Source organism: Oncorhynchus masou, chromosome 16 (assembly GCF_036934945.1).
Source record: "Oncorhynchus masou masou isolate Uvic2021 chromosome 16, UVic_Omas_1.1, whole genome shotgun sequence".
Classification (NCBI taxonomy): domain Eukaryota; kingdom Metazoa; phylum Chordata; class Actinopteri; order Salmoniformes; family Salmonidae; genus Oncorhynchus; species Oncorhynchus masou.
Genome location: NC_088227.1, coordinates 46068002 through 46089691, shown reverse-complemented (window position 1 = coordinate 46089691; position 21690 = coordinate 46068002). Strand labels below are relative to the sequence as shown.

Genomic DNA, 21690 nt, shown 5'->3' with positions numbered 1-21690 from the left:
GGGAGAGCTGGCCAAGGACGGCACGTTCAAGAGTTTTGGAGAGAAAAGAAAGAAGGGATACTGGTCTGTAGTTGTTGACATCGGAGGGATCGAGTGTAGGTTTTTTCAGAAGGGGTGCAACTCTCGCTCTCTTGAAGACGGAAGGGACGTAGCCAGCGGTCAGGGATGAGTTGATGAGCGAGGTGAGGTAAGGGAGAAGGTCTCCGGAAATGGTCTGGAGAAGAGAGGAGGGGATAGGGTCAACGGGCAGGTTGTTGGGCGGCCGGCCGTCACAAGAAGCGAGATTTCATCTGGAGAGAGAGGGGAGAAAGAGGTCCGAGCACAGGGTAGGGCAGTGTGAGCAGAGCCAGCGGTGTCGTTTGACTTAGCAAACGAGGATCGGATGTCGTCGACCTTCTTTTCAAAATGGTTGACGAAGTCATCTGCAGAGAGGGGGAGGGGAGGAGGATTCAGGAGGGAGGAGAAGGTGGCAAAGAGCTTCCTAGGGTTAGAGGCAGATGCTTGGAATTTAGAGTGGTAGAAAGTGGCTTTAGCAGCAGAGACAGAGGAGGAAAATGTAGAGAGGAGGGAGTGAAAGGATGCCAGGTCCGCAGGGAGGCGAGTTTTCCTCCATTTCCGCTCGGCTGCCCGGAGCTCTGTTCTGTGACCATGAGATTAATTTACACAGACCATGAGATTAACACAGACGCAGACCATGAGATTAACTAACGCAGACCATGAGAGAAACACAACACAGACCATGAGATTAACTAACAGAGACCATGAGGTTAACTAACACAGACCATGAGATTAATTTACACAGACCATGAGATTAACACAGACGCAGACCATGAGGTTAACTAACACAGACCATGAGATTAATTTACACAGACCATGAGATTAACACAGACGCAGACCATGAGGTTAACTAACACAGACCATGAGATTAACAAACACAGACCATGAGGTTAACTAACACAGACCATGAGGTTAACTAACACAGACCATGAGGTTAACTAACACAGACCATGAGGTTAACAAACACAGACCATGAGATTAACACAAACACAGACCATGAGGTTAACTAACACAGACCATGAGATTAACAAACACAGACCATGAGGTTAACAAACACAGACCATGAGATTAACTAACACAGACCATGAGATTAACTAACACAGACCATGAGATTAACTAACACAGACCATGAGATTAACTAACACAGACCATGAGATTAACTAACACAGACGCAGACCATGAGGTTAACAGAGAAACACAACACAGACCATGAGGTTAACTAACACAGACCATGAGATTAACTAACACAGACCATGAGATTAACTAACACAGACCATGAGGTTAACTAACACAGACCATGAGGTTAACTAACACAGACCATGAGATTAACTAACACAGACCATGAGGTTAACTAACACAGACCATGAGGTTAACAAACACAGACCATGAGGTTAACTAACACAGACCATGAGGTTAACAAACACAGACCATGAGATTAACACAGACCATGAGGTTAACAAACACAGACCATGAGGTTAACAAACACAGACCATGAGGTTAACTAACACAGACCATGAGGTTAACAAACACAGACCATGAGGTTAACAAACACAGACCATGAGGTTAACTAACACAGACCATGAGGTTAACAAACACAGACCATGAGGTTAACTAACACAGACCATGAGATTAACTAACACAGACCATGAGATTAACAAACACAGACCATGAGGTTAACTAACACAGACCATGAGATTAACTAACCCAGACCATGAGATTAACAGAGAAACACAACAGACCATGAGATTAACAGAGAAACACAACAGACCATGAGATTAACTAACACAGACCATGAGATTAACTAACGCAGACCATGAGATTAACTAACGCAGACCATGAGATTAACTAACGCAGACCATGAGATTAACTAACACAGACCATGAGATTAACACAGACGCAGACCATGAGATTAACACAGACGCAGACCATGAGATTAACAAATGCAGACCATGAGGTTAACAGAGAAACACAACACAGACCATGAGATTAACTAACACAGACCATGAGATTAACTAACGCAGACCATGAGATTAACTAACGCAGACCATGAGATTAACACAGACGCAGACCATGAGATTAACACAGACGCAGACCATGAGGTTAACAGAGAAACACAACACAGACCATGAGATTAACACAGAAACACAACACAGACCATGAGATTAACTAACACAGACCATGAGATTAACACAGACGCAGACCATGAGATTAACACAGACGCAGACCATGAGATTAACAAATGCAGACCATGAGGTTAACAGAGAAACACAACACAGACCATGAGATTAACTAACACAGACCATGAGATTAACTAACGCAGACCATGAGATTAACTAACGCAGACCATGAGATTAACTAACACAGACCATGAGATTAACACAGACGCAGACCATGAGATTAACAGAGAAACACAACACAGACCATGAGATTAACTAACGCAGACCATGAGATTAACTAACGCAGACCATGAGATTAACACAGACGCAGACCATGAGATTAACACAGACGCAGACCATGAGGTTAACAGAGAAACACAACACAGACCATGAGATTAACACAGAAACACAACACAGACCATGAGATTAACTAACACAGACCATGAGGTTAACTAACACAGACCATGAGGTTAACACAGAAACACAACACAGACCATGAGATTAACACAGACCATGAGATTAACACAGACCATGAGATTAACTAACACAGACCATGAGATTAACTAACACAGACCATGAGATTAACACAACACAGACCATGAGGTTAACTAACACAGACGCAGACCATGAGGTTAACTAACACAGACCATGAGGTTAACACAGAAACACAACACAGACCATGAGATTAACTAACACAGACCATGAGATTAACTAACACAGACCATGAGATTAACAAACGCAGACCATGAGATTAACAAACGCAGACCATGAGATTAACTAACACAGACCATGAGATTAACACAGAAACACAACACAGACCATGAGATTAACTAACACAGACCATGAGATTAACTAACACAGACATTTACATTACATTTAAGTCATTTAGCAGACGCTCTTATCCAGAGCGACTTACAAATTGGTGAATTCACCTTCTGACATCCAGTGGAACAGCCACTTTACAATAGTGCATCTAAATCATTAAGGGGGGGTGAAGGATTACTTATCCTATCCTAGGTATTCCTTGAAGAGGTGGGGTTTCAGGTGTCTCCGGAAGGTGGTGATTGACTCCGCTGTCCTGGCGTCGTGAGGGAGTTTGTTCCACCATTGGGGGGCCAGAGCAGCGAACAGTTTTGACTGGGCTGAGCGGGAACTGTACTTCCTCAATGGTAGGGAGGCGAGCAGGCCAGAGGTGGATGAACGCAGTGCCCTTGCTTGGGTGTAGGGCCTGATCAGAGCCTGGAGGTACTGCGGTGCCGTTCCCCTCACAGCTCCGTAGGCAAGTACCATGGTCTTGTAGCGGATGCGAGCTTCAACTGGAAGCCAGTGGAGAGAGCGGAGGAGCGGGGTGACGTGAGAGAACTTGGGAAGGTTGAACACCAGACGGGCTGCGGCGTTCTGGATGAGTTGTAGGGGTTTAATGGCACAGGCAGGGAGCCCAGCCAACAGCGAGTTGCAGTAATCCAGACGGGAGATGACAAGTGCCTGGATTAGGACCTGCGCCGCTTCCTGTGTGAGGCAGGGTCGTACTCTGCGGATGTTGTAGAGCATGAACCTACAGGAACGGGCCACCGCCATGATGTTGGTTGAGAACGACAGGGTGTTGTCCAGGATCACGCCAAGGTTCTTAGCGCTCTGGGAGGAGGACACAATGGAGTTGTCAACCGTGATGGCGAGATCATGGAACGGGCAGTCCTTCCCCGGGAGGAAGAGCAGCTCCGTCTTGCCGAGGTTCAGCTTGAGGTGGTGATCCGTCATCCACACTGATATGTCTGCCAGACCTGCAGAGATGCGATTCGCCACCTGGTCATCAGAAGGGGGAAAGGAGAAGATTAATTGTGTGTCGTCTGCATAGCAATGATAGGAGAGACCATGTGAGGTTATGACAGAGCCAAGTGACTTGGTGTATAGCGAGAATAGGAGAGGGCCTAGAACAGAGCCCTGGGGGACACCAGTGGTGAGAGCGCGTGGCGAGGAGACAGATTCTCGCCACGCCACCTGGTAGGAGCGACCTGTCAGGTAGGACGCAATCCAAGCGTGGGCCGCGCCGGAGATGCCCAACTCGGAGAGGGTGGAGAGGAGGATCTGATGGTTCACAGTATCGAAGGCAGCCGATAGGTCTAGAAGGATGAGAGCAGAGGAGAGAGAGTTAGCTTTAGCAGTGCGGAGCGCCTCCGTGATGCAGAGAAGAGCAGTCTCAGTTGAATGACTAGTCTTGAAACCTGACTGATTTGGATCAAGAAGGTCATTCTGAGAGAGATAGCGGGAGAGCTGGCCAAGGACGGCACGTTCAAGAGTTTTGGAGAGAAAAGAAAGAAGGGATACTGGTCTGTAGTTGTTGACATCGGAGGGATCGAGTGTAGGTTTTTTCAGAAGGGGTGCAACTCTCGCTCTCTTGAAGACGGAAGGGACGTAGCCAGCGGTCAGGGATGAGTTGATGAGCGAGGTGAGGTAAGGGAGAAGGTCTCCGGAAATGGTCTGGAGAAGAGAGGAGGGGATAGGGTCAACGGGCAGGTTGTTGGGCGGCCGGCCGTCACAAGAAGCGAGATTTCATCTGGAGAGAGAGGGGAGAAAGAGGTCCGAGCACAGGGTAGGGCAGTGTGAGCAGAGCCAGCGGTGTCGTTTGACTTAGCAAACGAGGATCGGATGTCGTCGACCTTCTTTTCAAAATGGTTGACGAAGTCATCTGCAGAGAGGGGGGAGGGGGAGGAGGATTCAGGAGGGAGGAGAAGGTGGCAAAGAGCTTCCTAGGGTTAGAGGCAGATGCTTGGAATTTAGAGTGGTAGAAAGTGGCTTTAGCAGCAGAGACAGAGGAGGAAAATGTAGAGAGGAGGGAGTGAAAGGATGCCAGGTCCGCAGGGAGGCGAGTTTTCCTCCATTTCCGCTCGGCTGCCCGGAGCTCTGTTCTGTGACCATGAGATTAATTTACACAGACCATGAGATTAACACAGACGCAGACCATGAGATTAACTAACGCAGACCATGAGAGAAACACAACACAGACCATGAGATTAACTAACAGAGACCATGAGGTTAACTAACACAGACCATGAGATTAATTTACACAGACCATGAGATTAACACAGACGCAGACCATGAGGTTAACTAACACAGACCATGAGATTAATTTACACAGACCATGAGATTAACACAGACGCAGACCATGAGGTTAACTAACACAGACCATGAGATTAACAAACACAGACCATGAGGTTAACTAACACAGACCATGAGGTTAACTAACACAGACCATGAGGTTAACTAACACAGACCATGAGGTTAACAAACACAGACCATGAGATTAACACAAACACAGACCATGAGGTTAACTAACACAGACCATGAGATTAACAAACACAGACCATGAGGTTAACAAACACAGACCATGAGATTAACTAACACAGACCATGAGATTAACTAACACAGACCATGAGATTAACTAACACAGACCATGAGATTAACTAACACAGACCATGAGATTAACTAACACAGACGCAGACCATGAGGTTAACAGAGAAACACAACACAGACCATGAGGTTAACTAACACAGACCATGAGATTAACTAACACAGACCATGAGATTAACTAACACAGACCATGAGGTTAACTAACACAGACCATGAGGTTAACTAACACAGACCATGAGATTAACTAACACAGACCATGAGGTTAACTAACACAGACCATGAGGTTAACTAACACAGACCATGAGGTTAACTAACACAGACCATGAGGTTAACTAACACAGACCATGAGGTTAACTAACACAGACCATGAGGTTAACTAACACAGACCATGAGGTTAACTAACACAGACCATGAGGTTAACAAACACAGACCATGAGATTAACTAACACAGACCATGAGGTTAACAAACACAGACCATGAGATTAACACAGACGCAGACCATGAGATTAACAGAGAAACACAACACAGACCATGAGATTAACTAACGCAGACCATGAGATTAACTAACGCAGACCATGAGATTAACTAACACAGACCATGAGGTTAACTAACACAGACCATGAGATGAACAAACACAGACCATGAGATTAACAAACACAGACCATGAGATTAACAAACACAGACCATGAGATTAACTAACACAGACCATGAGATTAACACAGACCATGAGATTAACACAGACGCAGACCATGAGATTAACACAGACGCAGACCATGAGATTAACTAACACAGACCATGAGATTAACTAACACAGACCATGAGATTAACTAACACAGACCATGAGATTAACTAACACAGACCATGAGATTAACTAACACAGACCATGAGATTAACTAACACAGACCATGAGGTTAACTAACACAGACCATGAGATTAACACAGACCATGAGATTAACACAGACCATGAGGTTAACACAGACCATGAGGTTAACACAGACCATGAGGTTAACACAGACCATGAGGTTAACACAGACCATGAGGTTAACAAACACAGACCATGAGGTTAACAAACACAGACCATGAGGTTAACTAACACAGACCATGAGGTTAACAAACACAGACCATGAGGTTAACTAACACAGACCATGAGATTAACACAGACCATGAGGTTAACACAGACCATGAGATTAACACAGACCATGAGGTTAACAAACACAGACCATGAGGTTAACAAACACAGACCATGAGGTTAACAAACACAGACCATGAGGTTAACAAACACAGACCATGAGATTAACACAGACCATGAGGTTAACAAACACAGACCATGAGGTTAACAAACACAGACCATGAGGTTAACTAACACAGACCATGAGGTTAACAAACACAGACCATGAGATTAACACAGACCATGAGGTTAACAAACACAGACCATGAGGTTAACAAACACAGACCATGAGGTTAACTAACACAGACCATGAGGTTAACAAACACAGACCATGAGGTTAACAAACACAGACCATGAGGTTAACTAACACAGACCATGAGGTTAACAAACACAGACCATGAGGTTAACTAACACAGACCATGAGATTAACTAACACAGACCATGAGATTAACAAACACAGACCATGAGGTTAACTAACACAGACCATGAGATTAACTAACCCAGACCATGAGATTAACAGAGAAACACAACAGACCATGAGATTAACAGAGAAACACAACAGACCATGAGATTAACTAACACAGACCATGAGATTAACTAACGCAGACCATGAGATTAACTAACGCAGACCATGAGATTAACTAACGCAGACCATGAGATTAACTAACACAGACCATGAGATTAACACAGACGCAGACCATGAGATTAACACAGACGCAGACCATGAGATTAACAAATGCAGACCATGAGGTTAACAGAGAAACACAACACAGACCATGAGATTAACTAACACAGACCATGAGATTAACTAACGCAGACCATGAGATTAACTAACGCAGACCATGAGATTAACACAGACGCAGACCATGAGATTAACACAGACGCAGACCATGAGGTTAACAGAGAAACACAACACAGACCATGAGATTAACACAGAAACACAACACAGACCATGAGATTAACTAACACAGACCATGAGATTAACACAGACGCAGACCATGAGATTAACACAGACGCAGACCATGAGATTAACAAATGCAGACCATGAGGTTAACAGAGAAACACAACACAGACCATGAGATTAACTAACACAGACCATGAGATTAACTAACGCAGACCATGAGATTAACTAACGCAGACCATGAGATTAACTAACACAGACCATGAGATTAACACAGACGCAGACCATGAGATTAACAGAGAAACACAACACAGACCATGAGATTAACTAACGCAGACCATGAGATTAACTAACGCAGACCATGAGATTAACACAGACGCAGACCATGAGATTAACACAGACGCAGACCATGAGGTTAACAGAGAAACACAACACAGACCATGAGATTAACACAGAAACACAACACAGACCATGAGATTAACTAACACAGACCATGAGGTTAACTAACACAGACCATGAGGTTAACACAGAAACACAACACAGACCATGAGATTAACACAGACCATGAGATTAACACAGACCATGAGATTAACTAACACAGACCATGAGATTAACTAACACAGACCATGAGATTAACACAACACAGACCATGAGGTTAACTAACACAGACGCAGACCATGAGGTTAACTAACACAGACCATGAGGTTAACACAGAAACACAACACAGACCATGAGATTAACTAACACAGACCATGAGATTAACTAACACAGACCATGAGATTAACAAACGCAGACCATGAGATTAACAAACGCAGACCATGAGATTAACTAACACAGACCATGAGATTAACACAGAAACACAACACAGACCATGAGATTAACTAACACAGACCATGAGATTAACTAACACAGACATTTACATTACATTTAAGTCATTTAGCAGACGCTCTTATCCAGAGCGACTTACAAATTGGTGAATTCACCTTCTGACATCCAGTGGAACAGCCACTTTACAATAGTGCATCTAAATCATTAAGGGGGGGTGAAGGATTACTTATCCTATCCTAGGTATTCCTTGAAGAGGTGGGGTTTCAGGTGTCTCCGGAAGGTGGTGATTGACTCCGCTGTCCTGGCGTCGTGAGGGAGTTTGTTCCACCATTGGGGGCCAGAGCAGCGAACAGTTTTGACTGGGCTGAGCGGGAACTGTACTTCCTCAATGGTAGGGAGGCGAGCAGGCCAGAGGTGGATGAACGCAGTGCCCTTGCTTGGGTGTAGGGCCTGATCAGAGCCTGGAGGTACTGCGGTGCCGTTCCCCTCACAGCTCCGTAGGCAAGTACCATGGTCTTGTAGCGGATGCGAGCTTCAACTGGAAGCCAGTGGAGAGAGCGGAGGAGCGGGGTGACGTGAGAGAACTTGGGAAGGTTGAACACCAGACGGGCTGCGGCGTTCTGGATGAGTTGTAGGGGTTTAATGGCACAGGCAGGGAGCCCAGCCAACAGCGAGTTGCAGTAATCCAGACGGGAGATGACAAGTGCCTGGATTAGGACCTGCGCCGCTTCCTGTGTGAGGCAGGGTCGTACTCTGCGGATGTTGTAGAGCATGAACCTACAGGAACGGGCCACCGCCATGATGTTGGTTGAGAACGACAGGGTGTTGTCCAGGATCACGCCAAGGTTCTTAGCGCTCTGGGAGGAGGACACAATGGAGTTGTCAACCGTGATGGCGAGATCATGGAACGGGCAGTCCTTCCCCGGGAGGAAGAGCAGCTCCGTCTTGCCGAGGTTCAGCTTGAGGTGGTGATCCGTCATCCACACTGATATGTCTGCCAGACCTGCAGAGATGCGATTCGCCACCTGGTCATCAGAAGGGGGAAAGGAGAAGATTAATTGTGTGTCGTCTGCATAGCAATGATAGGAGAGACCATGTGAGGTTATGACAGAGCCAAGTGACTTGGTGTATAGCGAGAATAGGAGAGGGCCTAGAACAGAGCCCTGGGGGACACCAGTGGTGAGAGCGCGTGGCGAGGAGACAGATTCTCGCCACGCCACCTGGTAGGAGCGACCTGTCAGGTAGGACGCAATCCAAGCGTGGGCCGCGCCGGAGATGCCCAACTCGGAGAGGGTGGAGAGGAGGATCTGATGGTTCACAGTATCGAAGGCAGCCGATAGGTCTAGAAGGATGAGAGCAGAGGAGAGAGAGTTAGCTTTAGCAGTGCGGAGCGCCTCCGTGATGCAGAGAAGAGCAGTCTCAGTTGAATGACTAGTCTTGAAACCTGACTGATTTGGATCAAGAAGGTCATTCTGAGAGAGATAGCGGGAGAGCTGGCCAAGGACGGCACGTTCAAGAGTTTTGGAGAGAAAAGAAAGAAGGGATACTGGTCTGTAGTTGTTGACATCGGAGGGATCGAGTGTAGGTTTTTTCAGAAGGGGTGCAACTCTCGCTCTCTTGAAGACGGAAGGGACGTAGCCAGCGGTCAGGGATGAGTTGATGAGCGAGGTGAGGTAAGGGAGAAGGTCTCCGGAAATGGTCTGGAGAAGAGAGGAGGGGATAGGGTCAACGGGCAGGTTGTTGGGCGGCCGGCCGTCACAAGAAGCGAGATTTCATCTGGAGAGAGAGGGGAGAAAGAGGTCCGAGCACAGGGTAGGGCAGTGTGAGCAGAGCCAGCGGTGTCGTTTGACTTAGCAAACGAGGATCGGATGTCGTCGACCTTCTTTTCAAAATGGTTGACGAAGTCATCTGCAGAGAGGGGGAGGGGGAGGAGGATTCAGGAGGGAGGAGAAGGTGGCAAAGAGCTTCCTAGGGTTAGAGGCAGATGCTTGGAATTTAGAGTGGTAGAAAGTGGCTTTAGCAGCAGAGACAGAGGAGGAAAATGTAGAGAGGAGGGAGTGAAAGGATGCCAGGTCCGCAGGGAGGCGAGTTTTCCTCCATTTCCGCTCGGCTGCCCGGAGCTCTGTTCTGTGACCATGAGATTAATTTACACAGACCATGAGATTAACACAGACGCAGACCATGAGATTAACTAACGCAGACCATGAGAGAAACACAACACAGACCATGAGATTAACTAACAGAGACCATGAGGTTAACTAACACAGACCATGAGATTAATTTACACAGACCATGAGATTAACACAGACGCAGACCATGAGGTTAACTAACACAGACCATGAGATTAATTTACACAGACCATGAGATTAACACAGACGCAGACCATGAGGTTAACTAACACAGACCATGAGATTAACAAACACAGACCATGAGGTTAACTAACACAGACCATGAGGTTAACTAACACAGACCATGAGGTTAACTAACACAGACCATGAGGTTAACAAACACAGACCATGAGATTAACACAAACACAGACCATGAGGTTAACTAACACAGACCATGAGATTAACAAACACAGACCATGAGGTTAACAAACACAGACCATGAGATTAACTAACACAGACCATGAGATTAACTAACACAGACCATGAGATTAACTAACACAGACCATGAGATTAACTAACACAGACCATGAGATTAACTAACACAGACGCAGACCATGAGGTTAACAGAGAAACACAACACAGACCATGAGGTTAACTAACACAGACCATGAGATTAACTAACACAGACCATGAGATTAACTAACACAGACCATGAGGTTAACTAACACAGACCATGAGGTTAACTAACACAGACCATGAGATTAACTAACACAGACCATGAGGTTAACTAACACAGACCATGAGGTTAACTAACACAGACCATGAGGTTAACTAACACAGACCATGAGGTTAACTAACACAGACCATGAGGTTAACTAACACAGACCATGAGGTTAACTAACACAGACCATGAGGTTAACTAACACAGACCATGAGGTTAACAAACACAGACCATGAGATTAACTAACACAGACCATGAGGTTAACAAACACAGACCATGAGATTAACACAGACGCAGACCATGAGATTAACAGAGAAACACAACACAGACCATGAGATTAACTAACGCAGACCATGAGATTAACTAACGCAGACCATGAGATTAACTAACACAGACCATGAGGTTAACTAACACAGACCATGAGATTAACAAACACAGACCATGAGATTAACTAACACAGACCATGAGATTAACTAACACAGACCATGAGATTAACAAACACAGACCATGAGATGAACAAACACAGACCATGAGATTAACAAACACAGACCATGAGATTAACAAACACAGACCATGAGATTAACTAACACAGACCATGAGATTAACACAGACCATGAGATTAACACAGACGCAGACCATGAGATTAACACAGACGCAGACCATGAGATTAACTAACACAGACCATGAGATTAACTAACACAGACCATGAGATTAACTAACACAGACCATGAGATTAACTAACACAGACCATGAGATTAACTAACACAGACCATGAGATTAACTAACACAGACCATGAGATTAACTAACACAGACCATGAGATTAACACAGACCATGAGGTTAACACAGACCATGAGATTAACACAGACCATGAGATTAACTAACACAGACCATGAGATTAACTAACACAGACCATGAGGTTAACTAACACAGACCATGAGGTTAACTAACACAGACCATGAGGTTAACTAACACAGACCATGAGGTTAACTAACACAGACCATGAGGTTAACAAACACAGACCATGAGGTTAACAAACACAGACCATGAGGTTAACAAACACAGACCATGAGGTTAACAAACACAGACCATGAGGTTAACAAACACAGACCATGAGGTTAACAAACACAGACCATGAGGTTAACAAACACAGACCATGAGGTTAACACAGAAACACAACACAGACACAGATGGAACCTCCTTTTCAGGTCCAAGTCATCATGTTGCTTTTTAATCCATTTTAACCCTGATCAATGTGTTCCAGTGATCAACGTGACTCTGCCAGATGAGAAGCAGAACTACGTCCATCGCATCGGCAGAGTGGGGAGAGCAGAGAGGTCAGTAATATCTAGTCTGGTGGAGAGAGAGAGAACAGAGAGGTCAGTAATATCTAGTCTGGTGGAGAGAGAGAGCAGAGAGGTCAGTAATATCTAGTCTGGTGGAGAGAGAGAACAGAGAGGTCAGTAATATCTAGTCTGGTGGAGAGAGAGAACAGAGAGGTCAGTAATATCTAGTCTGGTGGAGAGAGAGAACAGAGAGGTCAGTAATATCTAGTCTGGTGGAGAGAGGGAACAGAGAGGTCAGTAATATCTAGTCTGGTGGAGAGAGAGAGAACAGAGAGGTCAGTAATATCTAGTCTGGTGGAGAGAGAGAGCAGAGAGGTCAGTAATATCTAGTCTGGTGGAGAGAGAGAGCAGAGAGGTCAGTAATATCTAGTCTGGTGGAGAGAGAGAGAGCAGAGAGGTCAGTAATATCTAGTCTGGTGGAGAGAGAGAGCAGAGAGGTCAGTAATATCTAGTCTGGTGGAGAGAGAACAGAGAGGTCAGTAATATCTAGTCTGGTGGAGAGAGAGAGCAGAGAGGTCAGTAATATCTAGTCTGGTGGAGAGAGAACAGAGAGGTCAGTAATATCTAGTCTGGTGGAGAGAGAACAGAGAGGTCAGTAATATCTAGTCTGGTGGAGAGAGAGAACAGAGAGGTCAGTAATATCTAGTCTGGTGGAGAGAGAGAACAGAGAGGTCAGTAATATCTAGTCTGGTGGAGAGAGAGAGCAGAGAGGTCAGTAATATCTAGTCTGGTGGAGAGAGAGAGAACAGAGAGGTCAGTAATATCTAGTCTGGTGGAGAGAGAGAGAACAGAGAGGTCAGTAATATCTAGTCTGGTGGAGAGAGAGAACAGAGAGGTCAGTAATATCTAGTCTGGTGGAGAGAGAGAACAGAGAGGTCAGTAATATCTAGTCTGGTGGAGAGAGAGAGCAGAGAGGTCAGTAATATCTAGTCTGGTGGAGAGAGAGAGCAGAGAGGTCAGTAATATCTAGTCTGGTGGAGAGAGAGAACAGAGAGGTCAGTAATATCTAGTCTGGTGGAGAGAGAACAGAGAGGTCAGTAATATCTAGTCTGGTGGAGAGAGAGAACAGAGAGGTCAGTAATATCTAGTCTGGTGGAGAGAGAGAGCAGAGAGGTCAGTAATATCTAGTCTGGTGGAGAGAGCAGAGAGGTCAGTAATATCTAGTCTGGTGGAGAGAGAGAACAGAGAGGTCAGTAATATCTAGTCTGGTGGAGAGAGCAGAGGTCAGTAATATCTAGTCTGGTGGAGAGAGAGAACAGAGAGGTCAGTAATATCTAGTCTGGTGGAGAGAGAGAGCAGAGAGGTCAGTAATATCTAGTCTTGATGAGAGAGAGAACAGAGAGGTCAGTAATATCTAGTCTGGTGGAGAGAGAGAACAGAGGTCAGTAATATCTAGTCTGGTGGAGAGAGAGAGAACAGAGAGGTCAGTAATATCTACTCTGGTGGAGAGAGAGAACAGAGGTCAGTAATATCTAGTCTGGTGGAGAGAGAGAGAACAGAGAGGTCAGTAATATCTACTCTGGTAGAGAGAGAGCAGAGAGGTCAGTAATATCTAGTCTGGTGGAGAGAGAGAGAACAGAGAGGTCAGTAATATCTACTCTGGTAGAGAGAACAGAGAGGTCAGTAATATCTAGTCTGGTGGAGAGAGAGAGCAGAGAGGTCAGTAATATCTACTCTGGTAGAGAGAGAGCAGAGAGGTCAGTAATATCTAGTCTGGTGGAGAGAGAGAACAGAGAGGTCAGTAATATCTAGTCTGGTGGAGAGAGAGAGCAGAGAGGTCAGTAATATCTAGTCTTGATGAGAGAGAGAACAGAGAGGTCAGTAATATCTAGTTTGGTGGAGAGAGAGAACAGAGGTCAGTAATATCTAGTCTGGTGGAGAGAGAGAGAACAGAGAGGTCAGTAATATCTACTCTGGTGGAGAGAGAGAGAACAGAGAGGTCAGTAATATCTACTCTGGTAGAGAGAGAGCAGAGAGGTCAGTAATATCTAGTCTGGTGGAGAGAGAGAGAACAGAGAGGTCAGTAATATCTACTCTGGTAGAGAGAACAGAGAGGTCAGTAATATCTAGTCTGGTGGAGAGAGAGAGCAGAGAGGTCAGTAATATCTACTCTGGTAGAGAGAGAGCAGAGAGGTCAGTAATATCTAGTCTGGTGGAGAGAGAGAACAGAGAGGTCAGTAATATCTAGTCTGGTGGAGAGAGAGAACAGAGAGGTCAGTAATATCTAGTCTGGTGGAGAGAGAGAGCAGAGAGGTCAGTAATATCTAGTCTGGTGGAGAGAGAGAGCAGAGAGGTCAGTAATATCTAGTCTGGTGGAGAGAGAACAGAGAGGTCAGTAATATCTAGTCTGGTGGAGAGAGAGAGCAGAGAGGTCAGTAATATCTAGTCTGGTGGAGAGAGAGAGAGCAGAGAGGTCAGTAATATCTAGTCTGGTGGAGAGATTGAACAGAGAGGTCAGTAATATCTAGTCTGGTAGAGAGAGAGAACAGAGAGGTCAGTAATATCTAGTCTGGTAGAGAGAGAGAGAGAGAACAGAGAGGTCAGTAATATCTAGTCTGGTGGAGAGAGAGAACAGAGAGGTCAGTAATATCTAGTCTGGTGGAGAGAGAGAGAACAGAGAGGTCAGTAATATCTAGTCTGGTGGAGAGAGAGAGAACAGAGAGGTCAGTAGTATCTAGTCTGGTGGAGAGAGAGAGAACAGAGAGGTCAGTAATATCTAGTCTGGTGGAGAGAGAGAGAACAGAGAGGTCAGTAATATCTAGTCTGGTGGAGAGAGAGAGAACAGAGAGGTCAGTAATATCTAGTCTGGTGGAGAGAGAGAACAGAGAGGTCAGTAATATCTAGTCTGGTGGAGAGAGAGAACAGAGAGGTCAGTAATATCTAGTCTGGTGGAGAGAGAGAGAACAGAGAGGTCAGTAATATCTAGTCTGGTGGAGAGAGAGAACAGAGAGGTCAGTAATATCTAGTCTGGTGGAGAGAGAGAACAGAGAGGTCAGTAATATCTAGTCTGGTAGAGAGAGAGAACAGAGAGGTCAGTAATATCTAGTCTGGTAGAGAGAGAGAACAGAGAGGTCAGTAATATCTAGTCTGGTAGAGAGAGAGAACAGAGAGGTCAGTAATATCTAGTCTGGTAGAGAGAGAGAACAGAGAGGTCAGTAATATCTAGTCTGGTGGAGAGAGGTCAGTAATATCTAGTCTGGTGGAGAGAGAGAACAGAGAGGTCAGTAATATCTAGTCTGGTGGAGAGAGAGAGAACAGAGAGGTCAGTAATATCTAGTCTGGTGGAGAGAGAGAACAGAGAGGTCAGTAATATCTAGTCTGGTGGAGAGAGAGAGAACAGAGAGGTCAGTAATATCTAGTCTGGTGGAGAGAGAGAGAACAGAGAGGTCAGTAATATCTAGTCTGGTGGAGAGAGAGAGAGAGCAGAGAGGTCAGTAATATCTAGTCTGGTGGAGAGAGAGAGAACAGAGAGGTCAGTAATATCTAGTCTGGTGGAGAGAGAGAACAGAGAGGTCAGTAATATCTAGTCTGGTGGAGAGAGAGAACAGAGAGGTCAGTAATATCTAGTCTGGTGGAGAGAGAGAGCAGAGAGGTCAGTAATATCTAGTCTGGTGGAGAGAGAGAGAACAGAGGTCAGTAATATCTAGTCTGGTGGAGAGAGAGAGAACAGAGAGGTCAGTAATATCTAGTCTGGTGGAGAGAGAGAACAGAGAGGTCAGTAATATCTAGTCTGGTGGAGAGAGAGAACAGAGAGGTCAGTAATATCTAGTCTGGTGGAGAGAGAGAACAGAGGTCAGTAATATCTAGTCTGGTGGAGAGAGAGAGAACAGAGGTCAGTAATATCTAGTCTGGTGGAGAGAGAGAGCAGAGAGGTCAGTAATATCTAGTCTGGTGGAGAGAGAGAACAGAGAGGTCAGTAATATCTACTCTGGTAGAGAGAGAACAGAGAGGTCAGTAATATCTAGTCTGGTGGAGAGAGAGAACAGAGAGGTCAGTAATATCTAGTCTGGTGGAGAGAGAACAGAGAGGTCAGTAATATCTAGTCTGGTGGAGAGAGAGAGCAGAGAGGTCAGTAATATCTAGTCTGGTGGAGAGAGAACAGAGAGGTCAGTAATATCTAGTCTGGTGGAGAGAGAACAGAGAGGTCAGTAATATCTAGTCTGGTGGAGAGAGAACAGAGAGGTCAGTAATATCTAGTCTGGTGGAGAGAGAACAGAGAGGTCAGTAATATCTAGTCTGGTGGAGAGAGAACAGAGAGGTCAGTAATATCTAGTCTGGTGGAGAGAGAGAACAGAGAGGTCAGTAATATCTAGTCTGGTGGAGAGAGAGAACAGAGGTCAGTAATATCTAGTCTGGTGGAGAGAGAGAACAGAGGTCAGTAATATCTAGTCTGGTGGAGAGAGAGAACAGAGGTCAGTAATATCTAGTCTGGTGGAGAGAGGTCAGAGAGGTCAGTAATATCTAGTCTGGTGGAGAGAGAGAGAACAGAGAGGTCAGTAATATCTAGTCTGGTGGAGAGAGAGAGAACAGAGGTCAGTAATATCTAGTCTGGTGGAGAGAGAGCAGAGAGGTCAGTAATATCTAGTCTGGTGGAGAGAGAGCAGAGAGGTCAGTAATATCTAGTCTGGTGGAGAGAGAGAGAGCAGAGAGGTCAGTAATATCTAGTCTGGTGGAGAGAGAGAGCAGAGAGGTCAGTAATATCTAGTCAATCTGTGTTGACGATGCTTTTCAGTTCATAACTAGGTTTCTTCTGTCTGGGAAAAGTCAAGTATCTCTTCATCTTTCAGGATGGGGTTGGCCATCTCTCTCGTTGCCATGGAGAAGGAGAAGGTAAGGCCATCCGTCAGAATATTTGTTGTAATTCCGTGGCTTCGGGTCCTCGGGTCGCTGACTCATTCTGTCTGTAGGTGTGGTATCATACGTGTGCTAACCGGGGCAGAGGGTGTCACAACACCAGGCTGAAGGAGGAGGGAGGATGTACCATCTGGTACAACGAGAAGGAGGTGAGGAAACCTGGCAATACTACCTCTGTTCCTTTGCTCGTCATACTCCCTCCTTCCATTCTCTCTGTGTCTCTCTCTCTCTCCACCCCAACCTTCCCTCTCTCTCTCTCTCCACCCCAACCTCCCCTCTCTCTCTCCGCCCTCTCGCTCTACCCCAACCTCCCCTCTCTCTCTCTCTCCACCCCAACCTCCCCTCTCTCTCTCCGCCCTCTCGCTCTACCCCAACCTTCCCTCTCTCTCTCTCTCCACCCCAACCTCCCCTCTCTCTCTCCGCCCTCTCGCTCTCTCCAACCTCTCGCTCTACCCCAACCTCCCCTCTCTCTCTCTCGCTCTACCCCAACCTCCCCTCTCTCTCTCTCGCTCTACCCCAACCTCCTCTCTCTCTCTCTCTCGCTCTACCCCAACCTCCTCTCTCTCTCGCTCTACCCCAACCTCCTCTCTCTCTCTCTCTCTCTCGCTCTACCCCAACCTCCTCTCTCTCTCTCTCGCTCTACCCCAACCTCCTCTCTCTCTCTCGCTCTACCCCAACCTCCTCTCTCTCTCGCTCTACCCCAACCTCCTCTCTCTCTCTCTCCACCCTCTCGCTCTACCCCAACCTCCCCTCTCTCTCTCTCTCCACCCTCTCGCTCTACCCCAACCTCCCCTCTCTCTCACTCTACCCCAACCTCCCCTCTCTCACTCTATCCCAACCTCCCCTCTCTCTCCACCCTCTCGCTCTACCCCAACCTCCCCTCTCTCTCTCTCGCTCTACCCCAACCTCCCCTCTCTCTCTCTCGCTCTACCCCAACCTCCTCTCTCTCTCGCTCTACCCCAACCTCCTCTCTCTCTCGCTCTACCCCAACCTCCTCTCTCTCTCTCTCCACCCTCTCACTCTACCCCAACCTCCCCTCTCTCTCTCCACCCTCTCGCTCTACCCCAACCTCCCCTCTCTCTCTCTCTCCACCAACCTCCCCTCTCTCGCTCTACCCCAACCTCCCCCCTCTCTCGCTCTACCCCAACCTCCCCCTCTCTCGCTCTACCCCAACCTCCCCTCTCTCTCGCTCTACCCCAACCTCCCCTCTCTCTCTCTCCAACCTCTCGCTCTACCCTAACCTCCCTTCTCTCTCTCTACCTCCCCTCTCTCTCTCTACCCCCCCCCTCTCTGTCTCCGTTCCTCAGCTGCTGTCCGACGTAGAGGAACATTTAAAGTGTACCATCACCCAGTGTGACCCCCCCCCCCCCCCCTGTCTGTCTCCGTTCCTCAGCTGCTGTCCGACGTAGAGGAACATTTAAAGTGTACCATCACCCAGTGTGACCCCCCCCCCCCCCCTCTGTCTCCGTTCCTCAGCTGCTGTCCGATGTAGAGGAACATTTAAAGTGTACCATCACCCAGTGTGACCCCCCCCCCCCTCTCTGTCTCCGTTCCTCAGCTGCTGTCCGATGTAGAGGAACATTTAAAGTGTACCATCACCCAGTGTGAACCCCCCCCTCTCTGTCTCCGTTCCTCAGCTGCTGTCCGATGTAGAGGAACATTTAAAGTGTACCATCACCCAGTGTGAACCCCCCCCCCCTCTGTCTCCGTTCCTCAGCTGCTGTCCGACGTAGAGGAACATTTAAAGTGTACCATCACCCAGTGTGACCCCCCCCCCCCCCTCTCTGTCTCCGTTCCTCAGCTGCTGTCCGACGTAGAGGAACATTTAAAATGTACCATCACCCAGTGTGACCCAGACATCAAGGTTCCTGTGGACGACTTTGACGGCAAGGTCACCTACGGCAAGCGCAGAGCAGCAGCAGGTGTGTTCATGTGTTTTAGACGGGATCGCTACTGCCGTTTTTAAATACACTAAAGCTGCCAGATGGTGAAGCGTGATTCATCCCTCCAGAGAACAGGTTTCCAGAGCTTTACACCACACCAGCTTGGCATGGCGCATGGTGATCTAAGGCTTGTGTGCCGCTGCTCGGCCACGGAAACCCACTTTACGGCGGGGCCGTTGTTGCTCCACTTCACAACACTGGCAATGTTTGTCTATGGAGATTGCATGGCTGTGTACTCGATTTTTATACACCTCTCAGCAACGGGTGTGGCTGAAATAGAATTCACTAAGTTGTCCACGTTATTTTGTGTGTGTGTATAATATAATTTAAAGCTTGGTTCATTACATCTCTCTGTCTCTCTCTCTCCAGGTGGTAACTATAGTGGTCATGTGGCTGCCTTGGCTCCTACAGTTCAGGAACTGGCCAATCTGGAGAGAGAAGCTCAGACCTCCTTCCTTCACCTGGGGTACCTGCCCAACCAGCTGTTCAAAGCCTTCTGAAAACACACCTGCCGGTGTAGATACGCAGTTGCACCTGGGCTGACTTCAACCAACTTAACGTCCTGCTTCCTGTCTACACCTACACACACCTACACGCACCTACACACACCTACACGCACCTACACACACCTACACACACCTACACACACCTACACACACCTACACACACACCTACACACACACCTACACACACACAGACTTTATGTACACACCTGCTGGTCTAGATACGCAGTTACACCTGGGCTGACTTCAACCAACTTAACGTCCTGCTTCCTGTCTACACCTACACACACCTACACACACACACAGACTTTATGTACACACCTGCTGGTGTAGATACGCAGTTACACCTGGGCTGACTTCAACCAACTTAACGTCCTGCTTCCTGTCTACACACACACACACACCTACACACACACACACACAGCCTTTATGTACACACCTGCTGGTGTAGATACGCAGTTACACCTGGGCTGACTTCAACCAACTTAACGTCCTGCTTCCTGTCTACACACACACACACACCTACACACACACACACACAGCCTTTATGTACACACCTGCTGGTGTAGATACGCAGTTACACCTGGGCTGACTTCAACCAACTTAACGTCCTGCTTCCTGTCTACACACACACACACACCTACACACACACACACACACACACACACACACACACACACACACACACCTACACACACACACACACAGCCTTTATGTACACACCTGCTGGTCTAGATACGCAGTTACACCTGGGCTGACTTCAACCAACTTAACGTCCTGCTTTCTGTCTACACACACACACACCTGTTGTGACTGCCTGTACAGTGTGCAGGTCTTCCAAAGAGAAGAGACTAGCGTAGTGGCTAAAAGCTAAACCAACACACCACTGTAGTTGTGATTTGAGTGCCTGGAGCACGAGCTGTCAGAGCTGAACAAGTCTCTGGTTGGATACGAGATGGTCCAGGGTCTGGAGCTGAAGGTTGTGACTAAAATGAGTTATTATTTCCCTTCTAAAGGGTTCATTTAATAAAATGATTTGAGTTTGATCTGTTAAAATAAAGTCAAATTAAACCGTTTCAATGTTTTTGGTTTCATTCCACCGACCACAAAATATGTTCAATAAAACTGAGAAACACAGCGTATGTAGGTTTGAGAAACACAACGTATGTAGGTTTGAGAAACACAACGTATGTAGGTTTGAGAAACACAGCGTATGTAGGTTTGAGAAACACAACGTATGTAGGTTTGAGAAACACAACGTATGTAGGTTTGAGAAACACAACGTATGTAGGTTTGAGAAACACAACGTATGGAGGACAGAGAAACACAGCGTATGTAGGTTTGAGAAACACAACGTATGTAGGTTTGAGAAACACAATGTATGTAGGTTTGAGAAACACAATGTATGTAGGTTTGAGAAACACAACGTATGTAGGTTTGAGAAACACAATGTATGTAGGTTTGAGAAACACAACGTATGTAGGTTTGAGAAACACAACGTATGTAGGTTTGAGAAACACAATGTATGTAGGTTTGAGAAACACAACGTATGTAGGTTTGAGAAACACAACGTATGTAGCTCTGAGAAACACAGCGTATGTAGGTTTGAGAAATACAACGTATGTAGGTTTGAGAAACACAACGTATGGAGGACAGAGAAACACAGCGTATGTAGGTTTGAGAAACAACGTATGTAAG

At 46.5% G+C, this 21690-nt stretch overlaps 1 protein-coding gene across 2 annotated transcripts in view; it reads left to right on the top strand.

Annotated features, from left to right (window-relative positions):
- Window positions 1-21068, top strand: part of ddx1 (DEAD (Asp-Glu-Ala-Asp) box helicase 1) — a 57434-nt gene extending 36366 nt beyond the window's left edge. The window contains exons 22-26 of one of the 2 annotated variants that reach the window (XM_064991779.1): window positions 12611-12683; window positions 17480-17522; window positions 17600-17695; window positions 19348-19468; window positions 19859-21068. In XM_064991779.1, coding sequence (XP_064847851.1) covers window positions 12611-12683; window positions 17480-17522; window positions 17600-17695; window positions 19348-19468; window positions 19859-19989 — 464 coding nt within the window. In that variant the 3' untranslated portion in view covers window positions 19990-21068. Of the gene's footprint in view, window positions 1-12610; window positions 12684-17479; window positions 17523-17599; window positions 17696-18853; window positions 18987-19347; window positions 19469-19858 lie in introns of those variants that run through there. The other variant, XM_064991780.1, reaches the window with a different exon arrangement.
- Window positions 21069-21690: the final 622 nt, after the last annotated feature.